Below are 14,308 nucleotides of genomic sequence, written 5' to 3'. Positions count from 1 at the left end.
AGTCATCTCTTGGAACTTCGTTTGGGAGAGGGAGCCAAACCATCAGTAGATTCATGCTACTAGCCAAGGCTTATAATAATTTTTACATTGATTCATAGACTGGGAATTTCTCCCACCCCTGTATTAATGAACATTACAAGGGAGCAGAAACTTACCAGACTCTGAGATGGATTCTGTTGCTTCCATGTCCGTGGCAGGCTGTTCCTCAGGGAGTTATCAAAAACTTCCTCCAAATAGGGTCCCAAAGATGTGCTGCTGCTCCTTCTACAAAGCCACCCTTGAGACTGGTTTCAACAACAGGGTCACTTCTCCGTTCTCACTCCTGCCTGAAACTTTCCCCCATCAGTTCCTATCACTCATGCCTGCTGCTTGCTCTCATCAGTCCCCATTTGGGACCAGCAGAGCTGAGCAAGGTCATTGTGCACCCCTATGGGCTCTGCACTCTGTACAATGGCCAGCACCTGATCAAACTCATAAAATGGGCTTGTGAGCAAGTTGTCCAAGAGGCAGTTCATGTCCATGATTTTCTTGTACTCAGTTGAACTGCTGAATTAATTCCTTGCATTTGTTCACGCATCTGGTAAATTTGCAAACTGCCAGCTTCTTCACTTTTTGCTGGAATGTGTGGCCATTCCAGGTACTCTTCCTCACTGAACTCCCATTGTGTAGCTGGCCTCACACTAAAATCCAGATGTACTCAGATGACCATGAGGCAGTGTGGTTTGCAAAAGACTTCTGTTCAGTTGAGTGCTATTTTTTTTAAGCCGGGTAAGAGAAGGTATGTGAGATAAGTGCTCATTTCGGAGTTTTTATACTTTTTCTGTTTTCATTAAGTCATAGAAAAATACATCTCATTCTGGCTTGTTTAGGGTTACGGTTATTGGCTGATTAGTCAATCATCAGCCTTTCATTAGCTCACTGTCTTTATGGGGTTGTCCTTAGGAACATCTTCATTTTATGAATATGTAGTTAATGTCTATAAGTATTAGGATTGTAATTCTTTCTTGACAGTTATATTTCCTTTGCCTTTGTGACAAGAGTGGTGTTTTAGTCCTCTATTCAGTCCATCTTCAATTTTATTAGGATTTAAAAGAAAACAGAATTCTGCCCTCAAAAAGTCCACACACTCTTATGCTTTTATATAAAAGGCTTTTTAGTTTGTAAACTTTTTTTTTTTTTTTTTTTTTTTACTAGTAAATAATTCTTTGGCTTTAACTTAATTATTTAAGTTGCTTCATCAAAACAATTTTTGGGGAAAAAAGATTCTTGTCTTCCTGAGTTGGTTAAGAGATCTACTTGCATACTGTGTAATTATTTTCCCTTTTATATAAATAGTCTATAATTAAGTAGCTTTTTTTATTGGTAATTAGTTATATCAGGTTAGTACATAAAGTGTTTGATCATTTACAAATTAATTATATCAGGAATCCTAGGAGCTTTGCCTTTACTATGCATTTCACAAAGGTGCTTGCCATTTTAACATTTAAGAAATTGACTCAGATATACCAAGCTGTCATTTATTTTAAGGTACCAAAATCATCATTGATAAAAGGTGTTTTCATCATGTATAAGATTCTTGCTTTCAATTATATGATAAAACTATTCATGAAAATAGTTCACTAAATTGCACAAGGATTCTTACAAGTATAAAAATGTTAGGAAGTAGAGCAGCATTGTACAATAGCAGTATAGATTATTTTAATGCTTTGGTTTGAAGTTTTCTATTATGGTTAATAACTAGGAGCTATATAGTTTCACAGTGATTGTTGCCACATGATAGTAATTTTCATATTTAATGCGGAAATTAACTGAGGCTTTTACACGTGTACTTTTTGTATTTGTACACATCACATGTATATATCACTACTAGAATTCAGTTTTATACTTGCTATTTTGGGCAGTTTGTATTTAAAATAATTTCATGAATTTTCATAAACATTACCTTTAGTGGATTAGGATATCATTTCCTTTATTTGCATTCGCTTCAAATCATTAACTAAACAGAAGTGCTTAGTTTATGCAAATGTTATTTTATCACGTCAGCCAACTGAATGTATGCCAGTCCTGCCAGCTGACATCATAGCAGTAAATTTCATTGTCAGGAATCTGAGAATACAGTAGGCTTTCCTTGGCAGTGGACAGAGGTGAGATACTTAATTGTGGAGGAGTTGTAGCTGCAATTTGTGCATCTGCCAAATTGCTCTGCAGCTCTTTGCTCTCTGTTTTGCAGAACACCATTAACATATGCTCTATAAGCAGGGTGCTGGAATCATGCCAAAAGAGGCTCTATGTGGTATCTGCACTAGATTAAATCCCTGGAGTGGCAGGAAAGATGGCCAATCAGTACCGTTCCCCCACCACTGACCCCTACTGACCAGTGGGAGCTATAGATTCCAAGGAGCAGTGGGAGACACTACCTGGTGTCCCTCATCAGCAAGTGTCTCCCTCCCTCACTGCTGAGGATGTCACCTTCCACTGCTGGCCTCATCAATTTAGGTAGATGACTGATATTTTGCTCTCTTAGAAGCGGTTAGCCCCTCTTAAGTGTTGAGATTCATTCAACCTTACCCAGAAAGAAAAATCAGAGAACAAGCAGAATGGAGTGGGGGCTGAGGAAAAAGAGAGAGAATCAGATATCTGGCTCTAATCCTAGATATTCTCCAGTCTACTTATGTGACCTTGGGCAAATCACTTAATCTCTCTGCAATAATTCTTCTTATCTCAGTGGCCTCCAAATTGTGGGTTGCCTCCCCATAAGGGCATTGGTACCCCAGGATAAATGATTATGGAAGGGGATGTAGAGCAGGGCCCAGACCAACCCCCAGAAGGTGGGGAAGAAGTGGCATGCAGATAAATTTCATTAATGGCAAGAGGGAATGTGCACCACTGGCTAATCTCCTGTGTTAATGCTACTGATTTACCTCACCAAGTTGTTGATAGGATTAATTAATTTACTCTTGTACAAGCCATAATTTTGCTGAACAATATGAATGTAATTTTTCAAGTTGAAAACATGAAAGAGAACTAATTAAAGGAGACCGAACCATGCTATTTTGTTTAGTACAGGTTTTTTGCACCAGACTTCACATGTAGTAGATCGAGTATGATACAAGAGTCAATATATGGACTGGAGTTTAAGTCAAAAAGCTAAATTCTGCTTTTTCACGGCTAGGGATTATGAGGGTGAGGTAGAACCTTGGGTATTTTAACACTAAAAGATTTACCCAGCTTTGCTTGGGTGCTTAACTCAAATATGTTTTGTTTTTCTTCATTTAAATCATTGTTCTGGGGTAGGCTTGGGGATGAGAGGATCAGTATGCAGGCTGCCCCAGGAGAGAGCACAACCCCAGCCCTCTCACCACAAGCAGCTTGGTGCCAGATGAGCAGCATCTATCTATGGCAGCTGTAGCCAGGGGAGAGGTGCATGTCCCCCAGCTTTGAGACAGACAAACCTTCTGAAATAAATAGTTGTCCCTTTATTCATCCCATCCCAGTTCCCATCTCTGTCCCCTTGCTGCCCTTTGTGATCATTCTATCATATAACTATTCCTCCTACCAGACCCCTCCCATTCCATTTTATGAGAAACAGTTGAATTCCAGCCACATACTATTCTCCTGGCACAACCAAATCCTGATGTTGCTTTAAGTTATTATAAGACTTAAAATGTGGTGGTCCTAGCTCCTTGCCATGTAGGAGGAGTTCTTGACAAGCAGACAGACTGACAGATGCACATTTCTCAAATATAGGTAATTAGATTGCCTCCCGTCACCACACTCAAGATCTATTAAAATATCTGGTACACTTTTTCAACAGCTGAAGTTTCCCCTATTGCAGGCCTGGAGAGAATGGATAAGGCTTACATCCCCAGCTGCATTCCTCCCAGACATGCTTGCATTGGGCTGTTTAGAATTTTTGGTAGTACTAAAAATGTTACATTTTCCAAAATGGTAGTTGACAGAAATTGCCTGTCTCATGCACTTGAGTTCTGTGTCACAAAGGGTTCCCTTAGTCTATCATCATGTGGCTTTAATCTTACATTGATGATACCTTTGAAAAATAATTGTAATCTGCAACAGGGGAGGTAAATTTCTATAAAAGTAAATAAGCAGCTTAATTTAAGTAAATGTACAACTTGAACTTGTGCATTTAAATCCAGACTTAACACAACCCCTTTTGTGTGACTGTAAGTATTGATCTCATTTTACATGTGGCTTTTTTTTTTTTTTTGTAATACTGTAATGCACTTTCTTTTGAGTGTTCAATTGACTTTGGTTAATAAGTTAACGTGTCATTAACTATATCTGCAACATGTACATTGTCAGTGGAGTGGATTTTGTGATTGTTACCAACACATTCTTTCTTTTGTTTTATTTTGGTTTTGGTATTTCATAAGGCTATTCTACAAATACTGCATATTCTATTTTAGGCCTTCAAAGATGAAGTAGCTCTCCTACTAACTGGAATCCTTGGAACTGTAGTAGATTATTGGATTCTTTCAGGCTTCATGATGGACAGAAATGTGTTGCATCAAGTGGCAGCTGACCTGGCAAATTACATTGCCATTTCATGTGATGGTGAGTGTCTAGGATATATTCTTTTACATGTTAGTCTCAGATTTAAAATCCTAATTGAAATTTCTGTTAAACTATTTTGCTTGTACTATGCATTTTCATTGTCCAGGTATTTTTAAAAGAAAAACAGCAATGATTGACTCTTGTCTCTGACCAATGCAAGGGCCAATTTTTAATCGGCTTTCTTGGTAGATTTCTGTCAGAAAGTTTTGTTTCCATCAGGCCTGAGTTGCAGAATTGGAGCTCTGCTGCAGAAGCTGTCACCCCAGGAAGAGGTTCAGAGTCTGGAAGGCTTATTGAGATCTCATCATAAACCAGACTTGCTGGGATTCCACTAGGGATGTAATAGTACAGTCGATTAACCAATAAGCAAAAGCATATTGGTTAATGCTATAGACTACACGTATTTTTCCCCTCCCCCCCCCTTGCCCCGCCCCCTCTTTGCCAGTAAATTTTTTAGCAGATTGGCCAGCAGACTGGCTCAGTCCTGGCTTGCACCGGGTCCGGGACCTACCCTGCTGTAGCTCTGCATTTAAAATGTATTAGGAAACAGGTGAGCAGGCAGCCTGGCTCAGTTCTGGCTCACACCCAGTCTGAGAGCTCAGACCCCTCCCCCTCCAGATTGACAACTGGTCTGTGAGGGGGAGCTGGTTTTTAAACTGGCTTCCCTCGTGGACCAACTCCTGCCTGACACCCCACACTGCTGCCTCTGATAGAGAAGCAGCAATACAGAGTCTAAACGTCGCCCTCCACGGCGGATGGGGCGGCAGCCCTCAACTCCTCCGCCCACGGGCGCCAAAAGGGCCCTGCCTCGGGCTCCTTCCACTCCCTGCTTGTCCGCCCCGGCGGTGGGGCTGATCGGGGTGCACTCACCACGTCGAAGTCTCCGGGTGCGTCCCAGTGCGAGCCGCCAGCTGCCGACTCCGTCCTTCCTGGTCGCCCCGGGGGCCGAGCCCTTGGTGCCCCTGGAAGCCAGGGTCGCCACCTCCTCGCTCCTGCCCCCCCTTCCGTCTGCCCGGTCGCCACCTTTATGGGCGCCGGGGAGTGACGTCTGGGCGTTCCGCCACGCCCGTGCGCCGCCGCCGCCCCCGCCCTTGCCCCAGCGTGGGCCCGTGCCCCGTTCAGAGCCGCAAGCCGGGGCGGGCGGGCTGGCTGCTTCCGCGCGGTCCGCGCCCTCCCCCGCTCCTGGCGGGGTGCCCCGGGTTGGGCTTGCCGCTGCCCCAGCTCCGGGGCTGCGATGCCGGTCGGCGCGCCGCTTGCGGCGCGCGGTTTCTCCCGAGGGAAGGGGAGTCCCGCTCCCTCCTCTAGTGCGGACCCCGCCGGGTCCGTCACAGAGCATAAGCGTTCGTGGGCAAAGACCCACTTCGTCAGATGCATGTAGTGGAAATTACAGAGGCAGGTATAAATATACAGGCATAAGGAAAGAGTTCCAATCAAGAGTAAGGCTAGAGATAACGAGGTCAATTCAATCAGGGAGAATGAGGCCCACTTCTAGCAGCTGATGTGGAGGTGTGAACAACAAGAGAGGAGAAACTGCTTTTGTAGTTAGGTAGCCATTCACAGTAGTTGTTTAATCCTAAAATGATAGTATCAATTTTGCAATTAAATTGTAGCTCGGCAGTTTCTCTTTGAAGTCTGTTCTTGAAGTTTTTTTGTTACCGGTGGCTACTTTTAAATCTGCTACTGTGTGTCAAAGGAGATTGAAGTGTTCTCCTACAGGTTTATGTGTATTGCCCTTCCTTATATCTGATTTGTATCTGTTTATTCTTTTACATAGGGACTGTCCAGTTTAGCTGATGTATATGGCAGAGGGCATTGCTGGCACATGATTACATACATTACATTGGTAGATGTGCAGGTGAATGAGCCCATAATGGTGTGGCTGATGTGGTTAGGTCCTGTGATGATGTTGTTGGTATAGATATGTGGGCAGAGCTGGCACCGAGGTTTATTGCAGGGATTGGTCCCAGAGTGGGAGTTACTGTGGTGTGGTGTGGTGAGACTTTGCTTCAGGTTGGCAGGTTGTCTGTGGGCGAGAACTGGCCTGCCTCCCAAGGTCTGTGAGAGTGAGGGACTTGTCCAGAATGGGTTGTAGATCGCTGATGATGTGTTGCAAAGGTTTTACCTGCGTACTGTAGGTGATGGCCAGTGGTGTTCTGTTGTTTTCTTTGTTGGGCCTGTCTTGTAGCAGGAGGCTTTTGGGTACACATCTGGCTCTGTTGATCTCTTTCCTCTCTTCCTCAGGTGGGTATTGTAGTTTCAAGAATGCTTGGTGTTTGTCTCTGTCTGAAGTGTTGGAGCAAATGCAGTTCTACCTTAGTGCTTGGCTGTATACAATGGCTCGTGTGGTGTGTCCGGGATGGAAGCTGGAGGCATGTAGGTAGGCATAGCGATCCATAGGTTTTCAGTATAGGGTGGTGTTTAGGTGGCCATCACTTATTTGCACTGTAGTGTCCAGGAAGTGGATCTCTTGTGTAGACTGATCCAGGCTGAGGTTGATGGTGGGGTGGAAATTGTTGAAATCACAGTGAAATTCTTCCAGAGCCTCCTTCCCATGGGTCCAGATGATGAAGATCTCATCAATGTAACATAAGGAGAGGAGGGGCGCTAGTGGACAAGAGTTGAGGAAGCGTTGTTCCAGGTCAGCTGTTAAAATGTTGGCATATTGTGGGGCCATTTAGGTACCCATAGCGGTGCTACTGGTTTGGAGGTATAAATTGTCCCCAAATCTGAAATAGTTGTGTGTGAGGATAAAGTGACAGAGCTTGGCCACCAGTTGTGCCGTGGCATCGTCGGGAATACTGTTCCTGGCAGATTGTATTCCATCTGCATGTGAGATGTTGGTGTAGAGAACCTCTACATTCATGGTGGCTAGGATGGTGTTTTCTGGAAGATCACCAATGCATTGTAGTTTTCTCTGGAAGTCAGTGGTGTCTCGGAGATAGCTGGGAGTACTGGTGGCTTAGGGTCTGAGTAGAGAGTCCACATATCCAGAAAGTCCTGCAGTGAGAGTACCAATGCCCGAGATGAGGGGCGTCCAGGATTTCCATGTTTATGGATCTTTGGTAGTAGATAGAATAACCCTGGTCCGGGCTCTAGGGGTGTGTCTGTGTAGATTTGTTCCTGTGCTTGTGTAGGATTAAACAAAGACTGTGAATGGCTAGCTAACTCCAAAAGCAGTTTCTCCTCTCTTGGTGTTCACACCTCCATATCAGCTGCTAGAAGTGGGCCTCATCTTCCCTGACTGAATTGACCTCATTATACTAGCCTTACTCTTGATTGGAACTCTTTCCACTCCGCGAAAGCTTATGCTCCAATAAATCTGTTAGTCTATAAGGTGCCACAGGACTTTTCGTTGTTCTTGCAGATTCAGACTAACATGGCTACCCTCTGATACTTAGGTACATTAATTAAAAGCCTTAACTTGGCTTTTGGCGCTGTTAACGCAGTAGGAAGTTGAAGGAAGAATACTCTTCCTTTGACTTTCCTTACTCCCTCCTGAAATGAGGGTTACAGAAGTCAGAGTAAGAAGCCTATTATTTTGAAATAAAAAGGCTTGCTGTGTAGATGCGCACTCTATTTCAAAATACCATGTGTTATTTCAAAATAAGCAGGCAGTGTAGACACAGCGTAACTGAGTCACTGGTCAAGGAATCAAAGTCCTTTTTGGCTTACCATTTCCTCCAAGAGTAAGGCCTAGGGCCTTGAAGCAAAATATCACAACACTAACAATGAGGAGTTGAATGGCACTTAAAAGACTGACAAAATTAGGGATAAGTTTTGGTGGCCTGGAACTCACTTCGTCAGATGCATGAAATGGAAACTTTAGTTTGGCAGGTATGTATACACATGCACATACACATGTGTCACATTACTCTGCAGAGGACCAGTGCTAAAGAGGTCAACTAAATCATGATGAATGTGACCTATTCTCAACAATTGATGAGAAGGTATGAATACCAAAAGAGAGAAAATTACCTTTTGTAGTGAGCTAGGAGCTCTCAGTCTTTATTCAGACCAAGTCTGATAGTGTCATCTTTGCATATTAATTCTAGTTCTGTAGTTTCATGCTGAAGTTATACTCACCTTCCACAAGCTCTTACTCACAAAAAAGTACCATGAATGGACACCCTTCATATTACCTTCACTCAGAACACCAGAAAGAAGTCTAGATTATGGAATAGATTTATCTCCTCCTCATCATCATACAAGCAATTAGCATTACTACAGTAGGGCCTGCTTCAGTGTAGGAATACACATGGTGGAAGGCATTTCTAGTCACCTGGCTCCAGTTATCTTTAGCCAGAATGGTAGGTGTAATAGGTGATGCTGCTCTGATACTTTCTCGAGCTTCGGGTGATTCTTCAAGTGCCTTATCCAGGTATGTTCCTCTAGGCACATGCACGTCAATAAAGCACTCAAGTTTAGATTATTTTGACTCGTAGTGGTTGTTGGGGGAATCAGTCCTATTCCTTGAGTATTTTCATTCCTCAAACTGAGAGCTGCCCTAATACCAGCCCTTGTTCCTGGTCCCCCAGTACCTACCACATGCACCATCATCCCAGCCTCGGACCAAGCCTCCGTGCCTCTGGCGCAAGCTCCTTGTCCGATGCTTCCATTACTGCTGATGGGTCCACAGACTGCTCAGTGTCTGTAAACCTGGATAACTCAATGGTATCCCTGGAATTTGTGGGGGGTTCTCATGCCATCCCAGGTACCATGCTCAGTAGCCAGTACATTGATGGCTGTATTGGTCAACTCCGCCTCCTCTAACCGCTTTCTTGCACCTGAAGCTTCCAAGGTGCCCACCCTGCAAGTGAAGCAGGTGGTTGAGATGCAGACTTCTGTGTCTCCTAGTCCTGAGAAGATTCCCTGGGTGCAGGCTGCCACCACCTCCTCCTCACCTGATGAGGCTATCATGGCACCCCCTGTGGTGGTGCCCTTAGATGATGTTTGGGCCTATGAGGAGTTCCTCAAGAGGGTGGCTGCTAATTTAAATTGGCAGATGGAGGAGTTTGAGGAACCTGAGTTTACCCTCTTTGGGTGTTGGAACAAGTATCCCTTGGCAGGGTGGCTTTACCTCTCCACAATGGGGTGGCCAACTGACACAGCACTGTGGCAAACATCCTCCTTCATTTCCCTGATATCTTAACAGGTGTAGCACAAATTACTTCATCCCAGCTAAGGGGCACCTCTATTCCTACCCAGCCCCTGACTCCATGGTAGTGGAGGACATTAACCACCAGAAGAGGCAAGGTCAGCCAAGAGCAGCCCCAAAAAATAGAGAGTCAAAGAGACTTGACTTATTTGGACGAAAGCTGTATTCATCCTCCATCCTACAGCACCAAGTGGCGAATCACCAAGCCCTCATAGTCCACTATGAGATAAACATGTGGCAGGCTATTACCTAATTTGGGTCTTCTCTTTTGGAGGACTCAAAGACTTTTAGACATTGGCGGAGGAGGTGGCAATAGCTGCTCAAGCAGCGCTCCTGGCTTCCTCAGATGTGGCTGACATGGCGGCTCATTCCATAGGTTTAGACATTTCTGGGGAGGAAGAGGGGTGTTGTGGCTGCTTCTCTTTGGCCTGTTCCGAGGCGCAGCAATCTCTGCAGGATCTCCCCTTCGATGAGGCAGCTCTGTTTGAAGAGCAGACCGATACCGAACAGTTTTTTCACAAACTGGCCAGGCTGGAGTGCCCCCCGCCCATTGATGCTACAGTCCCCACCTGTCCACCAGTTAAACATTCACATCCCTCATTCCAGCCCTTTTCCTCTTTCTGAATGGTGTGAAGCTGGATCTCAGCAGAGGCCCATAGAGTTTCCACATAGCTTTGGACATATTCTGTTATAAACACTGCAGAAAGATTAAGGCCAAATCCTGGAGCTTCACAGAGAAGTCTGAGCTTCCTGAAGGCTTCCCAAAAACCTTGTAATGAAGAAAAGGCCATTTCCGGAAAGAAAGTGATCCGGTAAAAACATCGCTGTTCTAAATTCCCTTGCTCTCTCTAATGATGACCCCTTACCAAAATAATTGAGAGTATATTTACACCAAATAAAAGACCTGTGGCATCTGGTCTAGGTCAGGTAACTTGGGCTCATGAGGATTACATTGCAGAGCTATAAAATTGTAGTGTAGACACTGGGGCTCGTGCTAAAGTTCGGATTTCTCACTCAATGAGAGAAGAAGGTCGTGGAATCCAGGCTTTTGCCTGAATCTGAACATCTACATGGCAGTTTTTATGAATTTGAGTCTCATGACCTAGACTCTGAGAGTCAATGCTAGGGTTTTTTAATCAGAATATAGCCATACCCTCAAAATACTGAATTTAAAAATAAACCTTGTTACTTTAACCAGACCTTCATTGTATACAAATGTAGCATCTAATTGTTAGTTTGGAGAGGGGAAAGCATTCTAAATGTCTTTATATGAATTTGTAAAAACAGGTGATAAGTTTGGTTATAAACACTATTGAGTATGTTTGGGGGACATTGAATACCAGTTACATACCTGTCAGCATCATAACAGCATAAAACACATCCAGGATTTGTTACTGCATTGTGTTGTTTTTGTTCTATGCCTTCTTGACTAGTGTTTCGTAGTTTTCGTTTTATTTTGATATTGATGGTGTTTATATTGTCCCATCTAAAATTTAAGATTATCACTAGTATAACTTCCATGAATAAATATTTTCTTTTCAAAAATCTTAGTATAACTGTTATACAAATTGTATTTGGGATAGTATTTTATTTTTTTGGAAAAGTAATTAATATTTTAAGCAGATTCTCTTTTTAAAACCCAATGAGCAGTGTCATTAAAAACTCCGTTTGTTATGGGATTATGTGGTATTTTCCTTGTATATTGGCAGCATTGATAATTTAATTTATGAATCAGCCTTAAGTTGGAAAGAAATCCAGAAAGGGCATGAACTATGACTCACTTTCATTGATTATGGTTCTTGCATTGTATCTTTAATTTATTTGTTTGTTTAATTTTTTCCTGACCTAGACTTTTCAACACAGGAATTAAAAATGTTCGTTTGTTCCATACCATCTCTCTGGCTTCAAATGTTTGTTGCAGAAGCAGTCTTTAAAAATTTATGTTTACGGAGGAATATTACTATTTCTGCTGAACCTCTTTCACTTCACAAAGTAGTAAGTAGCATTTCTACTGCTTGATGCTGAACGGAGTTTTGGAATGTAATATGACTAACAGATTAATGAGATGGAATTCTAGAAACAGTTCTTGTTTGCTGCCTTCTTGCCCTATTCCACAGTCAGAGGATAAATGCATTGCTTGTGTGCATTCTAACCTTGGAGAATCCAAAGCATTTTAAATGAAAAATATTAGGATTGTGTGTTTAGCCACAGTTGAGAGCATAGTTCAAGTATGATATGACTTTTTTTCTTACCAGCCCATTCTTAATTACAACTGTCTTATCAAGGTAGCAGCCTACATCATCAGATAAAGTGAAAAACTTGAAAAATTATCTTTTTCATTACAATATTATATTTTAGGCATAGAAATATGCTCAGATTTGTGTGATAAAATCAATGCTGAAAAAAGGCATTTCTTTCCTTTGTTTTTAAGGTTATCCACTGTATTGTTCCCGAACGCTACTTTGTTTGATGATTCAAGGAAGCAGTGTTCTTCTGTATTTTCTGTTAATGTTCCATCCTTTGCATGTGTCAAAGTTGCTACCTTCACATCACAATTTCTGGTGCTTGGCTAGGGATTGTCAAAAATGTCTTCAAAGGATATGTTTTGGCAGGACAAGGATAGGACAGGGTGAAAGGAGAGCAGAACAGTGGAGTTAGCTACGTTTGATCCTTTACTGGAATAAGTTAAGAATGCCTTTGTAAAGCTCTAGTTTGCACTGGAGTTGGGAAATCACTCCCGTCTGCGTGGCCCTCCCTTAAAGTGGAGAATCATTGCCTAAAACCCTAAATTCTTGAAGGTGGATTCAAAGTCAGACAGCTTTACAAATCTATACAGAACAGTTGCCTTCAGTTTACATATAGATATAGAAGAATTCAAGATCGATTGGAATTTTTTTATGCAGTGTTGACCATAAATAGTCTTTAAGTAGAGAACTGAGGAAAGACATTTGTAAGCTGACAAAACAAGCCAAGAAATGAACATAAGAGCTAGCTGTAACATATATAATCAACACATACACAATAGAAAATTCAGCTGATGTTTATATAACGTGGTCAGCATTACTAAGTCTTCATATGACAATTGCACAAAACAGTAAATCGAAACCTTTTTTCAGTACAAATTCTCATTCTTTTTGTAATTTTTTTTATTGGCTTCATGGAGACCCTTTCTGTCACTTGAAGTTCTGTTGAGTAGAATATTGCTACCTAAGTAGTCCCATTTTAGAAGTATAAACATTATTAAATATTTTTAAAGTAACGGGTGTAGTAATGTGATTATGGTAGGAGACTGTTTTAAGTAGAATGAATGCAGCAAAGGATGGAAGGGAAATGAATTGCAATTTCTAATTACCAGTTAAGCAGTCCTCCTTTTTCCCTAAACACAGTCATAAAAATTGTAACCATCATATTACTTTTGCATCAGGTTTGTTCCTATTTGCCTGCTTTAGGAGAAGTAGGTATGTATGAGACTGGGAAAGTACAGAAAGTGAAGAGAAAGAAAATAGGGCAATGGCCTTGCCCTGAGTCTCAAAGGGCATTACTGATGCTAAATGGTGATAAGCAGAACCAAGCCAAACTGCTGCCTGATCTACCGTAAGTAATACCTATAACATCACCAGTTTTATTCTGCTTTGGGGGACAGCTTCTGACCTGACACATTTCTTGAACTTTATGTGACCTGTGTTGTTGTCTGCAAATTACTGTGACTGGCAGAAAGCTCCACTTTAAACCTGTAACACCTCTGGGTAGATTTTTCCCTCTCTGTGTGTATGTAAATTGATGTTTATATATGCTAGGGAAGCATTTTACATTGATGTGAAAATGTAAATATTTACAAATTTATTTTTTAAGTTTGATCCCTGTCTGAAAACCCATGTACTTTATCAAATGTTTTTAAAATACAATTAAGATTAATTTTCAGAAAGACACTAACTCTAAAATTTATATGCATGAAGTATATATATGTTGTAGCAACATTAAATGCATACATATGTTTTAATAATTTTTCAAAAATTAGTGTACTAAATATGTACTTGTCATTGCTTGATTTCCTTTTAGTGAACTGATCTTCAGTAAATTCCCTCCATTATCAAAGAAATTAAGAATAAAAGCAGAGGTTGAGGGGTCACACACCAAAGAGAATCGCCACCCTTTGGATGAAGCGATGCACTTTTACAAGTCTAATATTAAAGGTATTGTGTACATCTAATTTTATGTTAAAAATTTCACATGGTTAATAGCAATACTTTCAGGTTTGATATAGTTGTCCTGATGAATGCTGAGCTAAAGAGATGGCCCAAGCCCAAAAAATACTTCCTTGTGTATCATATTTGTTGTTCTCAACATTTATTTGAGAGAGAAACCATTTCATACATGGTGAAATAAAGCTGCTTTCTTTCCTTCCTTCCCTAAATATTAAATAGAGTGTACAGCTTGTGTGAGCTCATTCCAGTCTTGCCCGTCTTACTTTGCTAATCCACCTCAACCTGTACTTGGTAGGATCAACGTCTTCTGATTTGAAAGTATAATTCAGTCTTCATCTCTTTCAGACCTAGACATTTTGTGAACAAAGACTGA

At 41.8% G+C, this 14,308-nt stretch overlaps 1 protein-coding gene across 2 annotated transcripts in view; it reads left to right on the top strand.

Moving 5' to 3' along the window:
• The window catches only part of SLF1 (SMC5/6 complex localization factor 1), a 75,906-nt gene that overhangs the window by 43,982 nt on the left and 17,616 nt on the right, over positions 1-14,308 (top strand). For both annotated transcript variants that reach the window (XM_075932142.2, XM_075932143.2), the window contains exons 12-15: positions 4,428-4,575; positions 11,580-11,725; positions 13,155-13,324; positions 13,790-13,923. In XM_075932142.2, the coding sequence (XP_075788257.2) occupies positions 4,428-4,575; positions 11,580-11,725; positions 13,155-13,324; positions 13,790-13,923 (598 nt within the window). The remainder of the gene's footprint in view (positions 1-4,427; positions 4,576-11,579; positions 11,726-13,154; positions 13,325-13,789; positions 13,924-14,308) is intronic.

Source organism: Pelodiscus sinensis, chromosome 6, assembly GCF_052426305.1.
Source record: "Pelodiscus sinensis isolate ZL-2025 chromosome 6, ASM5242630v1, whole genome shotgun sequence".
Classification (NCBI taxonomy): Eukaryota; Metazoa; Chordata; order Testudines; family Trionychidae; genus Pelodiscus; species Pelodiscus sinensis.
This window is presented reverse-complemented; position numbering and strand designations above follow the sequence as displayed.